The sequence below is a fragment of the Ctenocephalides felis genome, unplaced genomic scaffold (genome assembly GCF_003426905.1).
Source record: "Ctenocephalides felis isolate EL2017-DRISC unplaced genomic scaffold, ASM342690v1 CF-g0.4_SCAFFOLD_01886, whole genome shotgun sequence".
Lineage (NCBI taxonomy): Eukaryota > Metazoa > Arthropoda > Insecta > Siphonaptera > Pulicidae > Ctenocephalides > Ctenocephalides felis.
Genome location: NW_020538040.1, coordinates 140,292,159 through 140,307,789, shown reverse-complemented (window position 1 = coordinate 140,307,789; position 15,631 = coordinate 140,292,159). Strand labels below are relative to the sequence as shown.

At 29.5% G+C, this 15,631-nt stretch overlaps 1 protein-coding gene across 5 annotated transcripts in view; it reads right to left on the bottom strand.

The window, feature by feature from the left end:
* The window catches only part of LOC113377986 (rho GTPase-activating protein 7), a 794,747-nt gene that overhangs the window by 416,940 nt on the left and 362,176 nt on the right, over nt 1–15,631 (bottom strand). For all 5 annotated transcript variants that reach the window (XM_026618466.1, XM_026618470.1, XM_026618468.1 and 2 more), the window contains exon 3: nt 9,040–9,372. In XM_026618466.1, coding sequence (XP_026474251.1) covers nt 9,040–9,372 — 333 coding nt within the window. The remainder of the gene's footprint in view (nt 1–9,039; nt 9,373–15,631) is intronic.

Genomic DNA, 15,631 nt, shown 5'->3' with positions numbered 1-15,631 from the left:
GATGGCGGAATGGTAAATGACTCATTTGTACTGTTTTGTAACGTTACTTTTTATTATTTTATTTTTATATATACTTCTCAGAATTTTTAGAAATTGTAGTCATTTTTAGGTATTTTCTGACGTTACATTATAATTTTATACTCCGTCCGTTAAGATATTATTTCATATTCATAAATGTGCTTATTGTTAGATTCATGTATAAATAACAGTAACAGAATTTAGCCTCAATTTTTATATAGAATTTTTTATAGAATTTTGATAAACTCATATTGATATTTTTGTAAAGAGTAGAACTTTTTGTTATATTAGAAAATATTGGATAAAGACCATTAATTTACAAATTATAAAGTCAGATTTAGAGCTCAATTGGCACTTTTATCTTTTTACTTGGCACAAAATTTTACTTATTGGTTAGAAATATAATATAAATAACCATAAACATTTATAATATAGGTCGAGAACTATCTCATGTTTTATCATATAAACGAGTTAATTAAAAATTTAGAATAATTATATAGGTATGCTTTATATATTGCTTGTTATAATAAATAGCAAATCGACAATAAAAAAAGTATCAATAATTACTTCAAATTAAAACTAAAATAATGCACCCGACCAAAATCCCAGGAAAGTTCCACTTATTTCTTCGATTTCAAGTAGAATCATACAAATGTGCAAGCAGATCTTATATGAGAACATACCCAAGTGCATATGCAATACATCATTCATTGTACAGATCGTGCTTAGGGATGAGAAACTTAAAATTTCATTTTATATAATAATCGATCGAATAAATCGATTGGATAACCAAACGACAAGATTATATACTGATTCCAATGATCACCAATTTTCTCATAGTGCTTAGAGCTCCTTTATTAGATAAAAGGTTTTTTTACCAACTTTATTTTGAGGTATTTGTGTATATTATCAATGGTAACGTACTATGATCTATTTGCGATACAATGTTCTTTCATTAAGATTCTAGAATTGTTTTTCTTGCTGAAGTCACTAACACATCCCGATTATTCTAAATCGAAGGTAATGGTTACATTATATTTTTGTACTTAAGAAGTAGATCTCATTTTTTTTCCTGTGAGTAAATCAGGAGTAGAAGAAAGAATAATGGATCTTCGGTTTTGCAGCAGCAAGGTTGGTGACTTGAAGTCCTAGGTTGAGTGCAACTCATTTAACAGTAGTGATATCGATTTTCACTTGAATAAAAGAGTCCAATATACATATATTCCCAAATAAAAATAGCCCTTATAAGCATGTTTACGCAAAGAAGTATGTAAAAATCAATATAGTAAAATTTCAATGTAGTAAATTGAAAACATCTTAAAATTCCATGATCGAGTTGCAGTTTAACGCTTACGCTTTAAGAACGCTATGAAATAAAACAACTACTGGTTTTACTTTTCTAATTATGATATACATATTTTTTGTGATATTTTTAATTCGTTGCAGTAATATCTGGACTACCTATTCTCACTAAAAAATGTATTTAGATCTATATTTTCAAGTGAAAACGGATGCCACCACTGCTTGATGTCGGGTTATTGGAGACGCTGAATATGGAACCTTGTAGTTTCAGAACCAAAATTTTCACCACTAAACCACGGGATAAGCTTGCTAGAAATTTTTTTCATTTACACCATCCTTTTGATTGGTGTACGGCCAAAATGTAGTATTACTAAGTAATTGAGAGGTATCATCGTTGGCAACCAAATTGCAGATTTTGCTAAGTAACATTACAACTTTTGCTTTTTGTTCGAAATAACTCATCAGTAGTATGCACAAAGTTTCCTAGCATCAACACCATCATATCATGGAATTTCATCACCTAGATACCACCCTATCTATATGAGTTTCCTCAATTTCGATCTTCTTTTAATATAATATCCAGTGAAGTTGTGAAAGCGATCATTAATCACGTGATTCATTTTTTAAATATTTTTAGACCCTCCTCTCCCTTGGTGATACGTGGTGATATTCAGTTTTACCGCCCCACAAACATCACGTGTATTTTTAGTTACCATATTTTTAGATACAATTTTTGTTTTTTTTTTTGCAAATGTTTGAATTGTTTTTTAAAAATTCATGTAAAAAATAAATGCACGTGATATCTTACTACACGCCTCCCTCCCCCACATGATATTTCGTGATTTTTTGTCAAACCCCCTCTCTCCCAATGTATACCGCCATGTAGTTGGAATTTATTAAAACTCTCTTTCTTAATCTCAGGTTGTTGGGTTTCAGTTTAACCCTAGTAGCTGTGGACTGTATTACACACTGATTTGTTTTGCATTTGTATGTATTTGTTGCAGTTCTTATTACAATCACTGATTTGTCATTAAGTTCTAATTGAAGAAGATTTATTTGTATTTATTATTTATTATACATGTTTCGCGGACTTTTCTTTTAGAAATGTACAATTAGTTCCATCAAAACACTCCACTACCTTATCTACCAGGGGTAGCAACCATCCCGTGTAAAAGCTGAATTCCATGAAGATTGTCACCTTCATGGCCAATATAATAAAACGAAAATACGTCCGAACACCCTAAAAACCTCACGTGATTGCCTCAGTAGTATGGAAAATCTTTTTTTTTTTATTTATTTTTCATACAAACTATACAAAGTACATTCAGCTACATATGTTACAGTTATATATTATTTGACTGCGTGAGAAGGATCGCTATCCTGCGATAGCGCCTTCATGGATGTTATGTTATATTTTGTAGTAAATCATTGCAGATTCTTATTTTGAGACGCTTTAGTGGTAAAGGCTTGAGCAGATCTAACGCTAATACGTTTGGATGACGACTTAGACGAGCTTTATATCTGGTGCAGTAAAGACTAATTTCTTCTTCTATAGTTCGAATTCTGAGATCTTGATGCATCAACCAATTGGGAACGTATTTTGGAGCGTTCACGATTTTTTTTCAAAACTTTATTCTGGAACCTTTGTAGAATAGTTATGTTCGATTTACTGGCCGCACCCCGTAGTTGTAGGCCGTAGGACCATATTGGTTTAATAATTGTCTTTTATATTAGGAGTTTATTTTCTATTGGAAAATCATGGCATGGAATTTCGTCGAGAAACCGAAGTAAATATATATATATATATATATATATATATATATATATATATATATTAACAAAGTCTAATAATCGGGCATAACATCAATAAAAAACATCATGTTTTTTATTGATGTTATGCCCGATTATTAGACTTTGTTAATACATATGTCAACATCAAATTCAGAATCATACAAAATATATATATATATATATATATATATATATATAGGGTATATATATGAGTTTTCTCAATTTCGATCTTCTTTGGATGTCCAGTAATGTTGTGAGCACCTAGTCGTATGTTGTACTCGTACTCGTACTCGTAATTTTTCATTGAAATATCGCATATATCCTATGTGCTCTGAAACGCGTTGCGGCCGATCGGTCATAGGAGCAAGGAGTGTGCTCGCCTACTCACTCATTACTAAACGTCGTTAGTTTAGTCTTCCACACAACGTACCGCACCTTTCGATAAATAGATACACTACGAGAAGTGCACTCGTATAAACAGTTTCAAAATTCATATATCCTATATATAAATCAATTCGCTAACTACATTACATACAGTTTAGCAATGCATTATATACGATACGATAAATTTAGACTCCATAACCTAGCGATGGTTTGAATAACAGTTAGCCAACAATTGAATTAAATAAATTTAACCACTCACTGATCCCAAGAGTTGTTTCACCGGTTTGCATTCTTGCAGTTTTAGTAGGCATTTAAGGGTCCAAATCATGATCAGACAAAAAATATCAACAATCATTTCTGGCCAACGATTCTTCTCCATATACAGGGTGTACCAGACCTTGGACGTTATGGGTGATAGTATTGACTGTAACCGTCCTAAATAAATTTAGAATAGCTTTGGTGAAATTATGAACATTTTTCGGTTATTTTGATTAATTTTCATTAATTTTGTTCATTTAAACTTTGGAACCCTAACCGTGAATAACATTTCTTGGACCACATTAAAAAAACATAATTTATCAAGTTTTCAAGGATTAACCCTTTGGTTGAACTATGATTTTTTTTAAATCGGTCGACTTGGAGAGGTCCAACTTTCAAAAAAGTACTGAAGTGCGTTGGCAAGTTACATGAAAAGATGGCGTAAATACACTTAAACTGCGTAATTATTTTATATTTTAAAAAGAAATTTTTTTTGAACAGCAATTAGAAATTGGTACGCTATGAACTGTTGTGGTGATTATTGCTATTAGAACGCAACCTAATGATTGATGTATTTTATTTTTAATATATATTTCGTTAAATATACTTTTATTAGTGAACACATTTATAATCTATTTTTGATCTATTTATGATATTTTTTTATTAATTAAATTGATATTACCACTGGTTCATAACAGTTTTGAACTAGGAACATTTGGGTTGCAAGGCAGAGTTTCTACCACTTGCAACATGTACTCTCTATATTTTGTTTCACAATTATATTTTAATATCTGTAATTGTTTTCACTTTGGCTTTTTTGTTCAGATGTATGCTTTTCTTTCAATACGCGCAGTTTTTAATTAAGCTTTTGATGCTTCTGTTTTAATATCTGCGTTTGTTTCTACATAAGCTTTTTTATATAAATATTTCATTTATTATTATCTACAAGTTAATTGAAAATGCTGATATATTTGATATTTAGATTTAATTGTAAAGCAATGTGTATTCTCATATAATATTGTTTAATTGAATTATTTATGTTTGTATCTATACGAGAATGAGCTTATATAAATATGATTTGCATTTTAGATATAATTGCTAATATTGTTTGTTTGTTTGTTTGAGATGAATTTCAGTTTTCATATCCTTGAGTTTGTTAAATAATAATATGAAATATCTAAATCTGAACTCTGCGTAATTTGTATTAATTATTATTTGAATTTCGTTTGAAGTTTAATTTACGCGTATCTTGCTCATATTATATATCATGAAGTATTATTGCAATTTTGAAATTGCAATGATCTTTGCATTGTTAAGTGAAGAGAACTATTTCAAGTTCAAGAAAATGAGTAGTTTAGAAACAAGATGTAATACAAGATATTTTTAAATAATGTAATAACTTATAAATAATATTTTTAAATAATGATATCAAGCAGCAGTTATATCAATTTTTACATCAGTCTGAAGTGACTAATGCTTGATGTAAAATAAAGAAGCTAGGGGTTTGTAAATGTTTTGTTTTTTTAAACTAATATATCATTAATTACACTGATTACATTTTTACGAAATAAAGATGGATAGTTGCTGTAAGTATTTCTCTACCGAATCAAAAAAATATAATTCCTTAACTATTGTTCATTATTTCACAATTAATCTTCATCTAGAAAAATTGCTGTTTTACAACTGTCGTATTGTGGGCTAGTTGTAACATCCTTCGGAGCAAGTAGTAACGATAAAAAACGACAATAATACCTCTGACACATATTTGCTTATTTTTAGAAAAATTTACATGTTGCAAAGTATTTTTTTTTTTATAAATCAACGAAAACTACAATTAATACAAATAAAAGATATAGTATCTCCTGAAACACAATTTACATAATCCTATATCTTACAAACGCTAAATTCTATCTTATCTTCTTCACTTGAATCTGTATACAATTTTTGTATGTAACAACTAGCCCCGAAGTTTTGTTTCAACTAACCCCAGGTGTAATTTCCTTACATTGATGAAGATAACTATTTAAACAATTTAGCAATCACAACAATTGTTATACATTATCAAAGATTAGTAAATATGAAACGAAATAAGATATATAAAAATTAAAATTAGCCGATAGTAGTAACTCAAGCCGAAATTTTATGATCAATGAGTTCAATTTTTTATTACCTGTCATACCTGCACAGTTCTGTTCATTGCGTTAACCTGCGGGACAGTAGCTAGGTCAATATTATCCAGGACCGTTTATATGCCCAATCAAAACAAAAAAATATTTTAATGTCTTAAGATTCTATTGAAAAAAGCTTGTTACTAATTACTTCTATTACATATAGCCCCTAGCACCCTAGCACCTAAAAAAAATATATACTTATCATTATACACGTTTTCCGGACTGGTGCCCCATATAAAAAAAACTGAAATAAATCCTCCATCTATTGGAACTGGTAACTATTCAATGAAACTTATACTTACAAGTATTAATTATATCGTTTTCTCATATGAAGACGACAAATTTGGGTATGTTTAATGAAGCAAAGTAAATCAGTCGTTTTACACATAAACTACAACGTCACTCGTATGTTATGAAGCTGAGTTAGAAAGACCATGTTATCTAAGATCATTTTTTTGACATTTGTGCGGTTCCTTAAGATTAGGATTTTTACATGACAATCTGAGAAAAACGCCTGACTGCACAGCAACCACATGGCTTTTTGAATATTTAGTATGGAAAGTTTTTCATAACATAGCTTTGCCATAACATTTGTCTGTTGTGCGGTAAAATCGGTCCAACAATCTCAAGTGAAAATAGCAAAAGTGAATGGTCAACCGTTGGGTTGCCTTCTCGTGGAATACAAGGTTATGTTTTCAAATATACAGGACGAGTAGTGCTGATTATTGTTAAAATAAATAAAAAACTTCATTTTAGTTCATGCACTGTCAATCTATTCAAAAATTTGCTTAACGCAAATCGAAAATCATCTAGGTTTTTTACAACCTTCGTCTCCTTTCCAGGGCAGCCTGTCCAACGTAAAAAGAGCTTAATACAATACTGACAATGAGGTATACGGATATATTACAGCTGGGCAATTATTTACTTAACGTCGTGATAGTTCAAGATGAAAGCTTAGTCCTTATTTATCACATTCGCAAACGCATATATTTTACTGGACAGTTCCTAAGGTATGCGAAAGTCTAGGTCCATCATGTTGAAATACGTGCATCAGTAACCATTATAAATTTCTACGCCTTCAAAACTAAAATGATTGTGTTTAGTCTAGGCCATTTCACTGGACGTATATTTTACTATTTGATAATTTGATTTTGTTACCCGTTATAGGAGCGTGAAAGCCACAATTTGTGGTAGTAATATATAAATTTATCTAATGGTTGAAAATTGGATGTGAAAACCGTACTTGTAACGAAAATCTCTAAAAATATAGCGGCAATAAAATAACAACATGAATTTTTACTGCACCTTGTGCTTTTCCCTTAGATTGTAGACTTGAGTGGTCATAATTTTTTATATATTTTTAATATATACGATCTAAAATAGTTAGAATTATGTTTTGTAATTTACACATTTTAATGTGCGTCTACAACAAAAGTTTAAAAAAATCTCATATTATTGTCTGATTAAATTATTTACATTAAATTCACCAGTTTCGATTGTAGAACAAATCCATTCATTTTGCCAAAAAATTTTATCACTTTCTAAAGAGATAAAAAAAATAATTTTGAAGAACTTAGCATTTTTTATACAAAATATGCATTATGTGTTATAGATTAATGTTGAAAAATGCTATAAAATAGCAATGGAATATGATTATCAATTATGTACTGCTGGATACCTTTTACTTACAAATACAAGAATATTTTAATAAAATGTAGTGTTTAATTTTAAGCTACAACATATTTCTACAGTTATAGTTAGAAATACATATAATTTATGTGACCTACAAAAAAAGTTATTGAAATAGTTTTTTCAATGGTAATGCTTAATTTTTCCAGCAGATACGAAAAAGTTCTTATATCGATTATATTTCTGTTGAAGATATAAACCAAAACTTCAAAGTATAAAATTTGAATAAAAATTGACCTAATTTTATATTCTGGAATTTTTCATTGAGGTTTGAATCAAATCTATATACCAGAAACAAACATTGACAACTAGTGGTGTATGGCATCGTGCCTTAAGACAAATTGCTAGAACTTCCCTTACGGAAACAAAATGTTTTCAAATAGATTATTATAAATACTGTATTTAAAATAATATATTTAAAGTATATAAGTGAGCTTTAGAACTTTAGCCAGAATTAAAATTGAAATTTGAACTATTTTCGACATCCAATTTTTTTGTTAAATATTTTTTTTGTAAAAGCAATTGTTTTGTCAATACAAGCAGAAAGTTTGAATCATGAATCATTCAAATCGGATGCTGAGTTTTCTCAAAAACTGCCATTTTTTGTACAAATCAGAACAAATTGAATATTTTTTGGATCATTCAGATAGTCCGTTCTCTCAAAAACTCGATTTCTACTTTCTGCATTTTTTGCTCCGTATGTCCGTAAGGGCTGGACCTGCCTTTGCCAAAAACTAATCTGCACATCTTCCGATTTACCACGGCGTTTTATTGATAAATAGGAATCGAATGTTTATTGAACCATTCAAATCGGTTGATCCGTGCGCCCGAAAACGTGAACGAAAAAATGCGGACACACAAAACACACACACATCAATTTTTTCTGAGGTATGTCAAAATGATCAGAAACCTCTGAAACGTGAAAATATGCGAAAATTTTCATTTTCGATTTTCGGCCCATTACTATAACTTACTATAACTTACTATAACTTACTATAACTTACCTTACTTATTTTCGATTTACCGCCCCCTAAACTATTTCAAACATATCAGATGTCCATATTTTTTATCATTGGAAACAAATATTTACCTATTCAACAGTAAAATTAAGAAAACTTTCTGCAGGAATGCTTGGAAAATGTTGATTGCGAAAAAATTACCAAATTTTTCAGACATGCAAATACACATACATTGATTTTCCTAATTTTTACAACCGAGAAAACACAAAACCAGCAAATGAAATTTTCTGTCAAAAACACAAATTTCTTCTCAGAAAAGGATTCTACTCACTGGCAGTTGTTTGTGAATATTTATCATTATTGCTTTGTTTTGTAATCAACTCCTTTTCAATTTTTTTTTAAACTACTTAAATGTATGTTTTATTAATAAAATTAAGGATTTGATCACTATTTTATCTATCTCTTACCGTATCGTTTCGTTCGTCCTCTAAAACTCTCAATTGTTGATAAATTATCGAATTGACTTCTGCAACAATCCCTTCTGACCAGGCAGCATCTTCAGCTTTCAGTTGTCCATCATCTTCATAATATGAACGTTCTCTTCTACGTATATTATTGGTTTCGAAATTGTTGTAGCCATTTTTATGAATTTGATCTCCGTTAATTTTTCTCTGGTTGTTATTGTTGCTTTTGATGATGGTCTTCACTTTGCTGCTAATACGCTCAGGAGGATTAGGAGCTTTTCTTCGGTCAGATGTTTGAGTTGTTTCCCATTGTTCGAATACTTCGCTTAATTCGTCCTAAAAAATAGAATAAAAAAGTTATTAATTATGCAATATATACAAGTCGCAATAATAATAAAAAAGAGTGCGCGTAAGATTCACACGCGATTGAAGTAAAACTTATTTGCTACTGTACAAGATGGCATTTAAGTAAAAATAAATACGTCATACTCGTATAACAATTTTGAATAATGTTTATTAGTAATAAGGTAACACTTGTGATGCACATATTTATTAATGGCAACCATTATACACATTTATATAATGATAAATTATAAATAATATGTTTATAATAGCATTAAAAATATGTATAATATTTGAAAACAATGATGTAATTAAAGTCATACTTCAAATATGACATGATCGGTTTTGTCATTGTAATTAGCATTTAGAAATAAACCTTTATTAGAGAAATGAAGTAATTGCTGATTAATAACTTCTATAATATTCGTTCACACAATGAATTATGTTAAACAACGCCTAAAGAAATATTGTTTTCGCAAATTCACTCATGTAATTGTGTTTGAAGAACTTCATGTAATTAAAATTAACATACATTTATACAGACTGATGGTATATTTTTACTTTTTCGCTGGCGATATAATCTCAAACTTTGAACAGCTGTAATATCTGATTTGCCCAAAAAATATTTTCTATTTCAATAGCTTCAAAGATTTATAGAAACTACGAATAATATAGAATTATTTCAATAAACTTATGTTTCATACATGGCGCAAAAGCTGCATTTGTTTTATTATTTTCATTATAATTATTTACGGGGGACAGGGTAAAATATTCTTCTGATTCAGGCATTTTTCATTAAATCAAGATTTGTTCTACGATTTAACTTTAATATGTTTATCTATGCCGATTTCCTTGTCGATATCGGTACGCATACCACGTTGAGGCCGGCACGCATACAACGATAGATCTTTATTCACATACACGACGACTAATCATAATCGACCCGTATAGAAATGATATCATCGAGAGCGAATGACGAATCAGTGACACTCGTCTCTTATCTTAACGACTCTTATCTGCCGTAACGTACTTCCGTTGCATTTGTACGGATTTACATCCTAGTCTCGCCTAAAGAAGTTTTACTTCAATAATTGAGATTTAGCACTTCCGAAAAGTTTGACAATTTATTTAGTTCGACAATTTATTTATGTTGGAAATCAGAGCATCCTTCGAGAAAACGTTGAAGGAAGGCCAAATTTTGGATCACATACATAGGAACATGCTTTTTTGAATGTTGATGTCAAATAATTTCGTAAATATAATTATATTCCTCTGAGAAGCTAATGGAAGCCAGACTCTAATTAATATACTTGTTAACTTTATAATAAAATTTCTATTTTGTATGTAAACTTGTATGTAAATAAACAAAATTCTATTTTGTATGTAAATAATAATAAATAATTGTCTGCCCGCTTATTCAAAAAGTATTTTTTTTATATATATATATTTTCGAACAGCAATCAGAACCTTACGTGCTATGAGCTGTTAGGCTGAAACTTCTCCTTACTTCGTATTTATTTTAGATGGTAACCCAATGGTTAATCCATCCATATTTGATGATTTTGTTATTAGAATTAATCTAATAGAGCTGACATTTTATTGGTGCAGCAATGCCGGGCAAGGGCTATTTTTACTTGGAAACATATTGTTATTTATATTTTCAAGTGAAAATCGTTGTCACTGCTGCTTGACAACAGGCTGCTCGAAGTGGGTAACGAACCCGGGGCCTCTGAAACAAGTCCCGTCGCTTTTAATCGCTGACCTACGGGCGAGCCCTATTCAAAAAGTGATTCACATTTTTTTAAAATCTCAAAATAATCCGTGCTAAACTTAATTTTAAAAATTGATTCTTTTATGATTATGAAGTATTTCATCAACGATCTGTTAGTATCACATTTCAAACCAGTAGCATAAAAAATGCCCTGAATAAATTGTGTCGATCCAATTAGGTAATTATATGAAATTGGCTCTTTGCCTCATAATTCGATTGTGAAAGTCAAATGAAATTGCAAATACAATGTGTTTATTTATTGTTTATTTGTAAAGTCAGTCATAACGGTATGATGCTCAGGTGATTGTGTGCCTAATTTGTTTGCCAATAACGAGATTGTGAGATCTAATGAGAATCTGTCATTAATGTAAAATAAATTGAAGAGAAAATTATTCTGTGATGTGCAAATCGAAAGGTTTATTAACGAGTTAGCACATTCTATTTGTATTGTTTAAACAATTATATTCAGATAATATATTTTAAGCTATATCACGATATTGATTACATGTTCTGAATCATAGTAAATTGGATTTTTAAAATCGATACATATTTGATATAATCAATACTGCGGAACACTATGTATGTATTTTGTACTGACCAGTGAAATATTTTCTAAAGTTTTAAAAATGCATAAAAAACTGAACTGCACAAAATATATTATATCATACAAAAGATACTATATCATACAAAAATATTACTATGAAAATATATTAACTACAGGGTCTTATGACATCACACACACTTTTAGAAGAAAAGAACAAAATTTATAAAATTTACTTAATAGTTTTAAAATAGTTTACACTATTGTTCCGACGTATTTTCGTTTTATTATATTGGCCATGAAGGTGACAATCTTCATGGCATTGAGCTTTTACACGGAATGGTTGCTACCCCTGGTGGAGAGGGTAGCGAAGTGTTTTGATGGAACTAATTGTTCACTTCTAAAAGTAAAGTCCGCGAAACAACATGTATAATAATAATAAATAAATATATTTTCTTTCACTATAACTTAGCAAGCAATCAGTTACAAGAGTTAAATTATAACCCAACAACCTGAGTTAACGAAGGAGAGTTTTAAAAAATTTCATAACTACGTGGCGGTATACAACTATTAAGCGCAAAAAATTGTAAAAAAATCCTATTGCTAAAAGTCTATGAAGATAAAATTTGAAAATAGCTCGTTGAGACAATTCGAACATCATCAGACGTAATACTTATCAAAAAGACAATGCATTATTAAGAAAATATTTTGTTTATCAGCCTTCAAGCTAATTAGAATTTCGCGACTTAATATTGTTATAAAATTTTCCTCCGGGTTGAATGAACTTTATTCAAAGTAACATTATTGATTGATCATAATACAATGTCGCGAAAACCAAGTACAAAAAACATCATTGTGGAAATACTATTATGAGTATCGGATTACCCAACAACAAAAGTAAACTTCCTTCTTTTTTATACTTTGTAAGACCATTAAATGTTGTCACAATCTGAATACAATAATGTTTTCTAGCTTCTTGGGATAATAAAGGATATTATCTTGAGATCAAGCTATTGAATTGCGAATAGAGCTATTTTTAGCGTGCGCCAAAATAACAAATATTTTGATAGCATCGTTTGGTCGGGCAATGACATTTACAGCAAAGAATCAATTTTATAAATGTAAGAAGAATATTCAAACATGTTTATAAACTTGATCATCTACGTATATACGACAATAAATCAATTGTTCATAAGAAAAAAAATTCTAAAAGTAATACTATTTTTTATGAAATATATCATTTTTTCGATTGGGAACGTTTTGGAAATCTTGTATATCAAATCAGTTCAAATTGTGCTTTAATATATAGTGGTAAAACTATACCAAATTCAAAAGTCATCGTTAGCAAACGATTCTCAAAAATTTAAAGCTATATATTTCATATAGCCAGAACACATACACATATCAAGACTTTTTCCATACGACTATTCTTCATTTTGAAGAAAATTTATTCAAAAGACGTTTTGCTGAAGCTTGCTTCTTTCAACTACATAACAAAAAAGCAAAAAATTAACGCCATGATATTTATCATTTATGCGATATAACAAGCAGTTGAATTTCAGATTACTTTTCAAAGTTTATTAAGTAATAAAAATATGTGTTGGATAATTTTGCAATTAGCTTTACATAAGTTAAATTACTGCTAGATCTACGGATCACACATAGATTCTATTGAAAAAAAATAATGTCACAGTTCTATGTGAGGGTTGTATAACTATTCACAGAACTACGTCTATTCAAAAAATTCATAGTATTTTATATATATAAATTTGATCTAAATTATAGAAATAGTTTTTCAGCGCCATAACCGCCCTAAGAACGCAAAATAGTTAAAGAATGGTTAGGCTGATAGAAATTTAAGGTCTTACAGTAGCCTATACAACATCCATGCCTTAACCCAAAAGTAAATAATTTATGATGTTGCTTTAAAATAACTTCCAAATAATTTTGATTTACTACCATCATTACTCACATAAAAATCCAACAGCATTTATGTTACGTAGTTATAGAATTTTATTAAAACTCTCCTTCGATAATTCAGGTTGTTGGGTTATAATTTAACCCTCGTAGCTGTGAACTGTATTAAACAGTGATTTATTTTGTATTTGTATGTATTTGTTGCAGTTCTTATTACAATCACTGATTTGTCACTAAGTTATAATGAAAGAAAATATATTTATTGGTTATTTATTATACATGTTGTTTCGCGGACTTTACTTTTAGAAGTGGATAATTAGTTCCATCAAAACACTCCGCTACCCTCTCTTCCAAGGGGTAGCAACCATCCCGTGTAAAAGCTCAATGCCATGAAGGTTGTCACCAATATAATAAAACAAAAATACGTCCGAACGGACATGTCAAAACGACTGGTAACAATTAAAAAAATCAAATAGAATCTGGACTAAAATATCAAAATCCACAAGGAGAAGGTTTACTTTTCTGGGATTTTGTTGGAACTACGCATGGCGATAGAGTTGATAGTCAAACCGATGTCTTTAAAATATTATAGGCCTACGAAAGGGGATTAATTATAAATGTTAATTAAGGTTTAAAAGTTTGCGGGCAATACGTGCGCTTACTACAGTGTTCCATATTAACGTCTCGGTAGCTCATTGGATATATGTGAGATACTACAACTTTTTACGCTCGTGTTCAGAGATGATCGGGTAAAAATCCCATACCATATTTTTTATTTATTTTAACCTATTTTTATGTTTGCATATTTAAATATTGCAAGACTGTACTCGATGATGTATTATATATGTGTTCAATATGTAGGAACAGAAACACATTTAGATGCACGGAAGAAACAAGAATGAACGAAGTGTCGCAGGCGCGGCCGCAGGTAACTTGTAACGGCTGATTTGAATTTATAATCACGGAATTTTTATATTGAAGCAATTGCACAATCGAACATATACATACACCGATGCTGAGGTACGAATATATTTAAACGTGATATATAGAGATACTTTAGATATATATTTAGTATTCGAAAATTGATGCAAAAATAAAGTTAAGGTAAACACTACAACCAAAGTTTCTCGGTTCTTATTCCTAAGTAAATACTTATTTTATGAAATATATCAAATTTTTGTCGTATTTTTTTATTTATGATCAATAGAAGCAAATGTTATTACCAAAATTTTGTCACTTGTTGCTAAGTTATAAAACAAATGGAATTTTACCCATGTTATTTCCATAGAAACTTTGGTTGAAGTGCGGACTATTTAAGAGGTAATATTAAGAACAAAACCTTTCGGAAAATTATTTTTTATCAATTTGGAAGCAACTCCTGGGAGCAAGGAAATTCGAGAACATCTATATTAAGAATCACCCTAATATATATAAGTAGAAATAAATTTCTAACCACTATTACTTCATTATTGTCTTATAAGTTTTTATTATAACTTTATTGAAATATAATTCAATTTATTGACATAATGAATAGAGTAGTATTTTAAATCTAATTAATAAATTAAATAAAAATAAAAAATTAAATAAAAGATTAATAAATTAATCCTTCCAGTCATTGCTACATTAAACTAAAAAAATATTGACAATTATTAAAAAAATTCCAATAAAAAAATTAAATATGGATAAGTCAACTATTGAGTTGTCTTCTAAGAAACACGTACTTGAAAAGTATTATCACAACAGGTCATAAAACTCATGCCGTTGAAAAAATAAAAAAAAAGCAAATAAAATACCGACTAAATAAGGATATAAAAAATATTCGCAATGTATTAATTAATACTATTTTGATTATTAAATCTAATACATACAAAATTTCGTTAAAATTGAAGATGCTTAGAAATTAGAAAATTTAGTGAATAGAGTAATATCGGTTACTACTTAAAAGAATATCATCTGTATTGTCGAATGATACCACTTATAATACCAACTACCGAATATTCTTTCATCTAAAATAGAAAGCATTT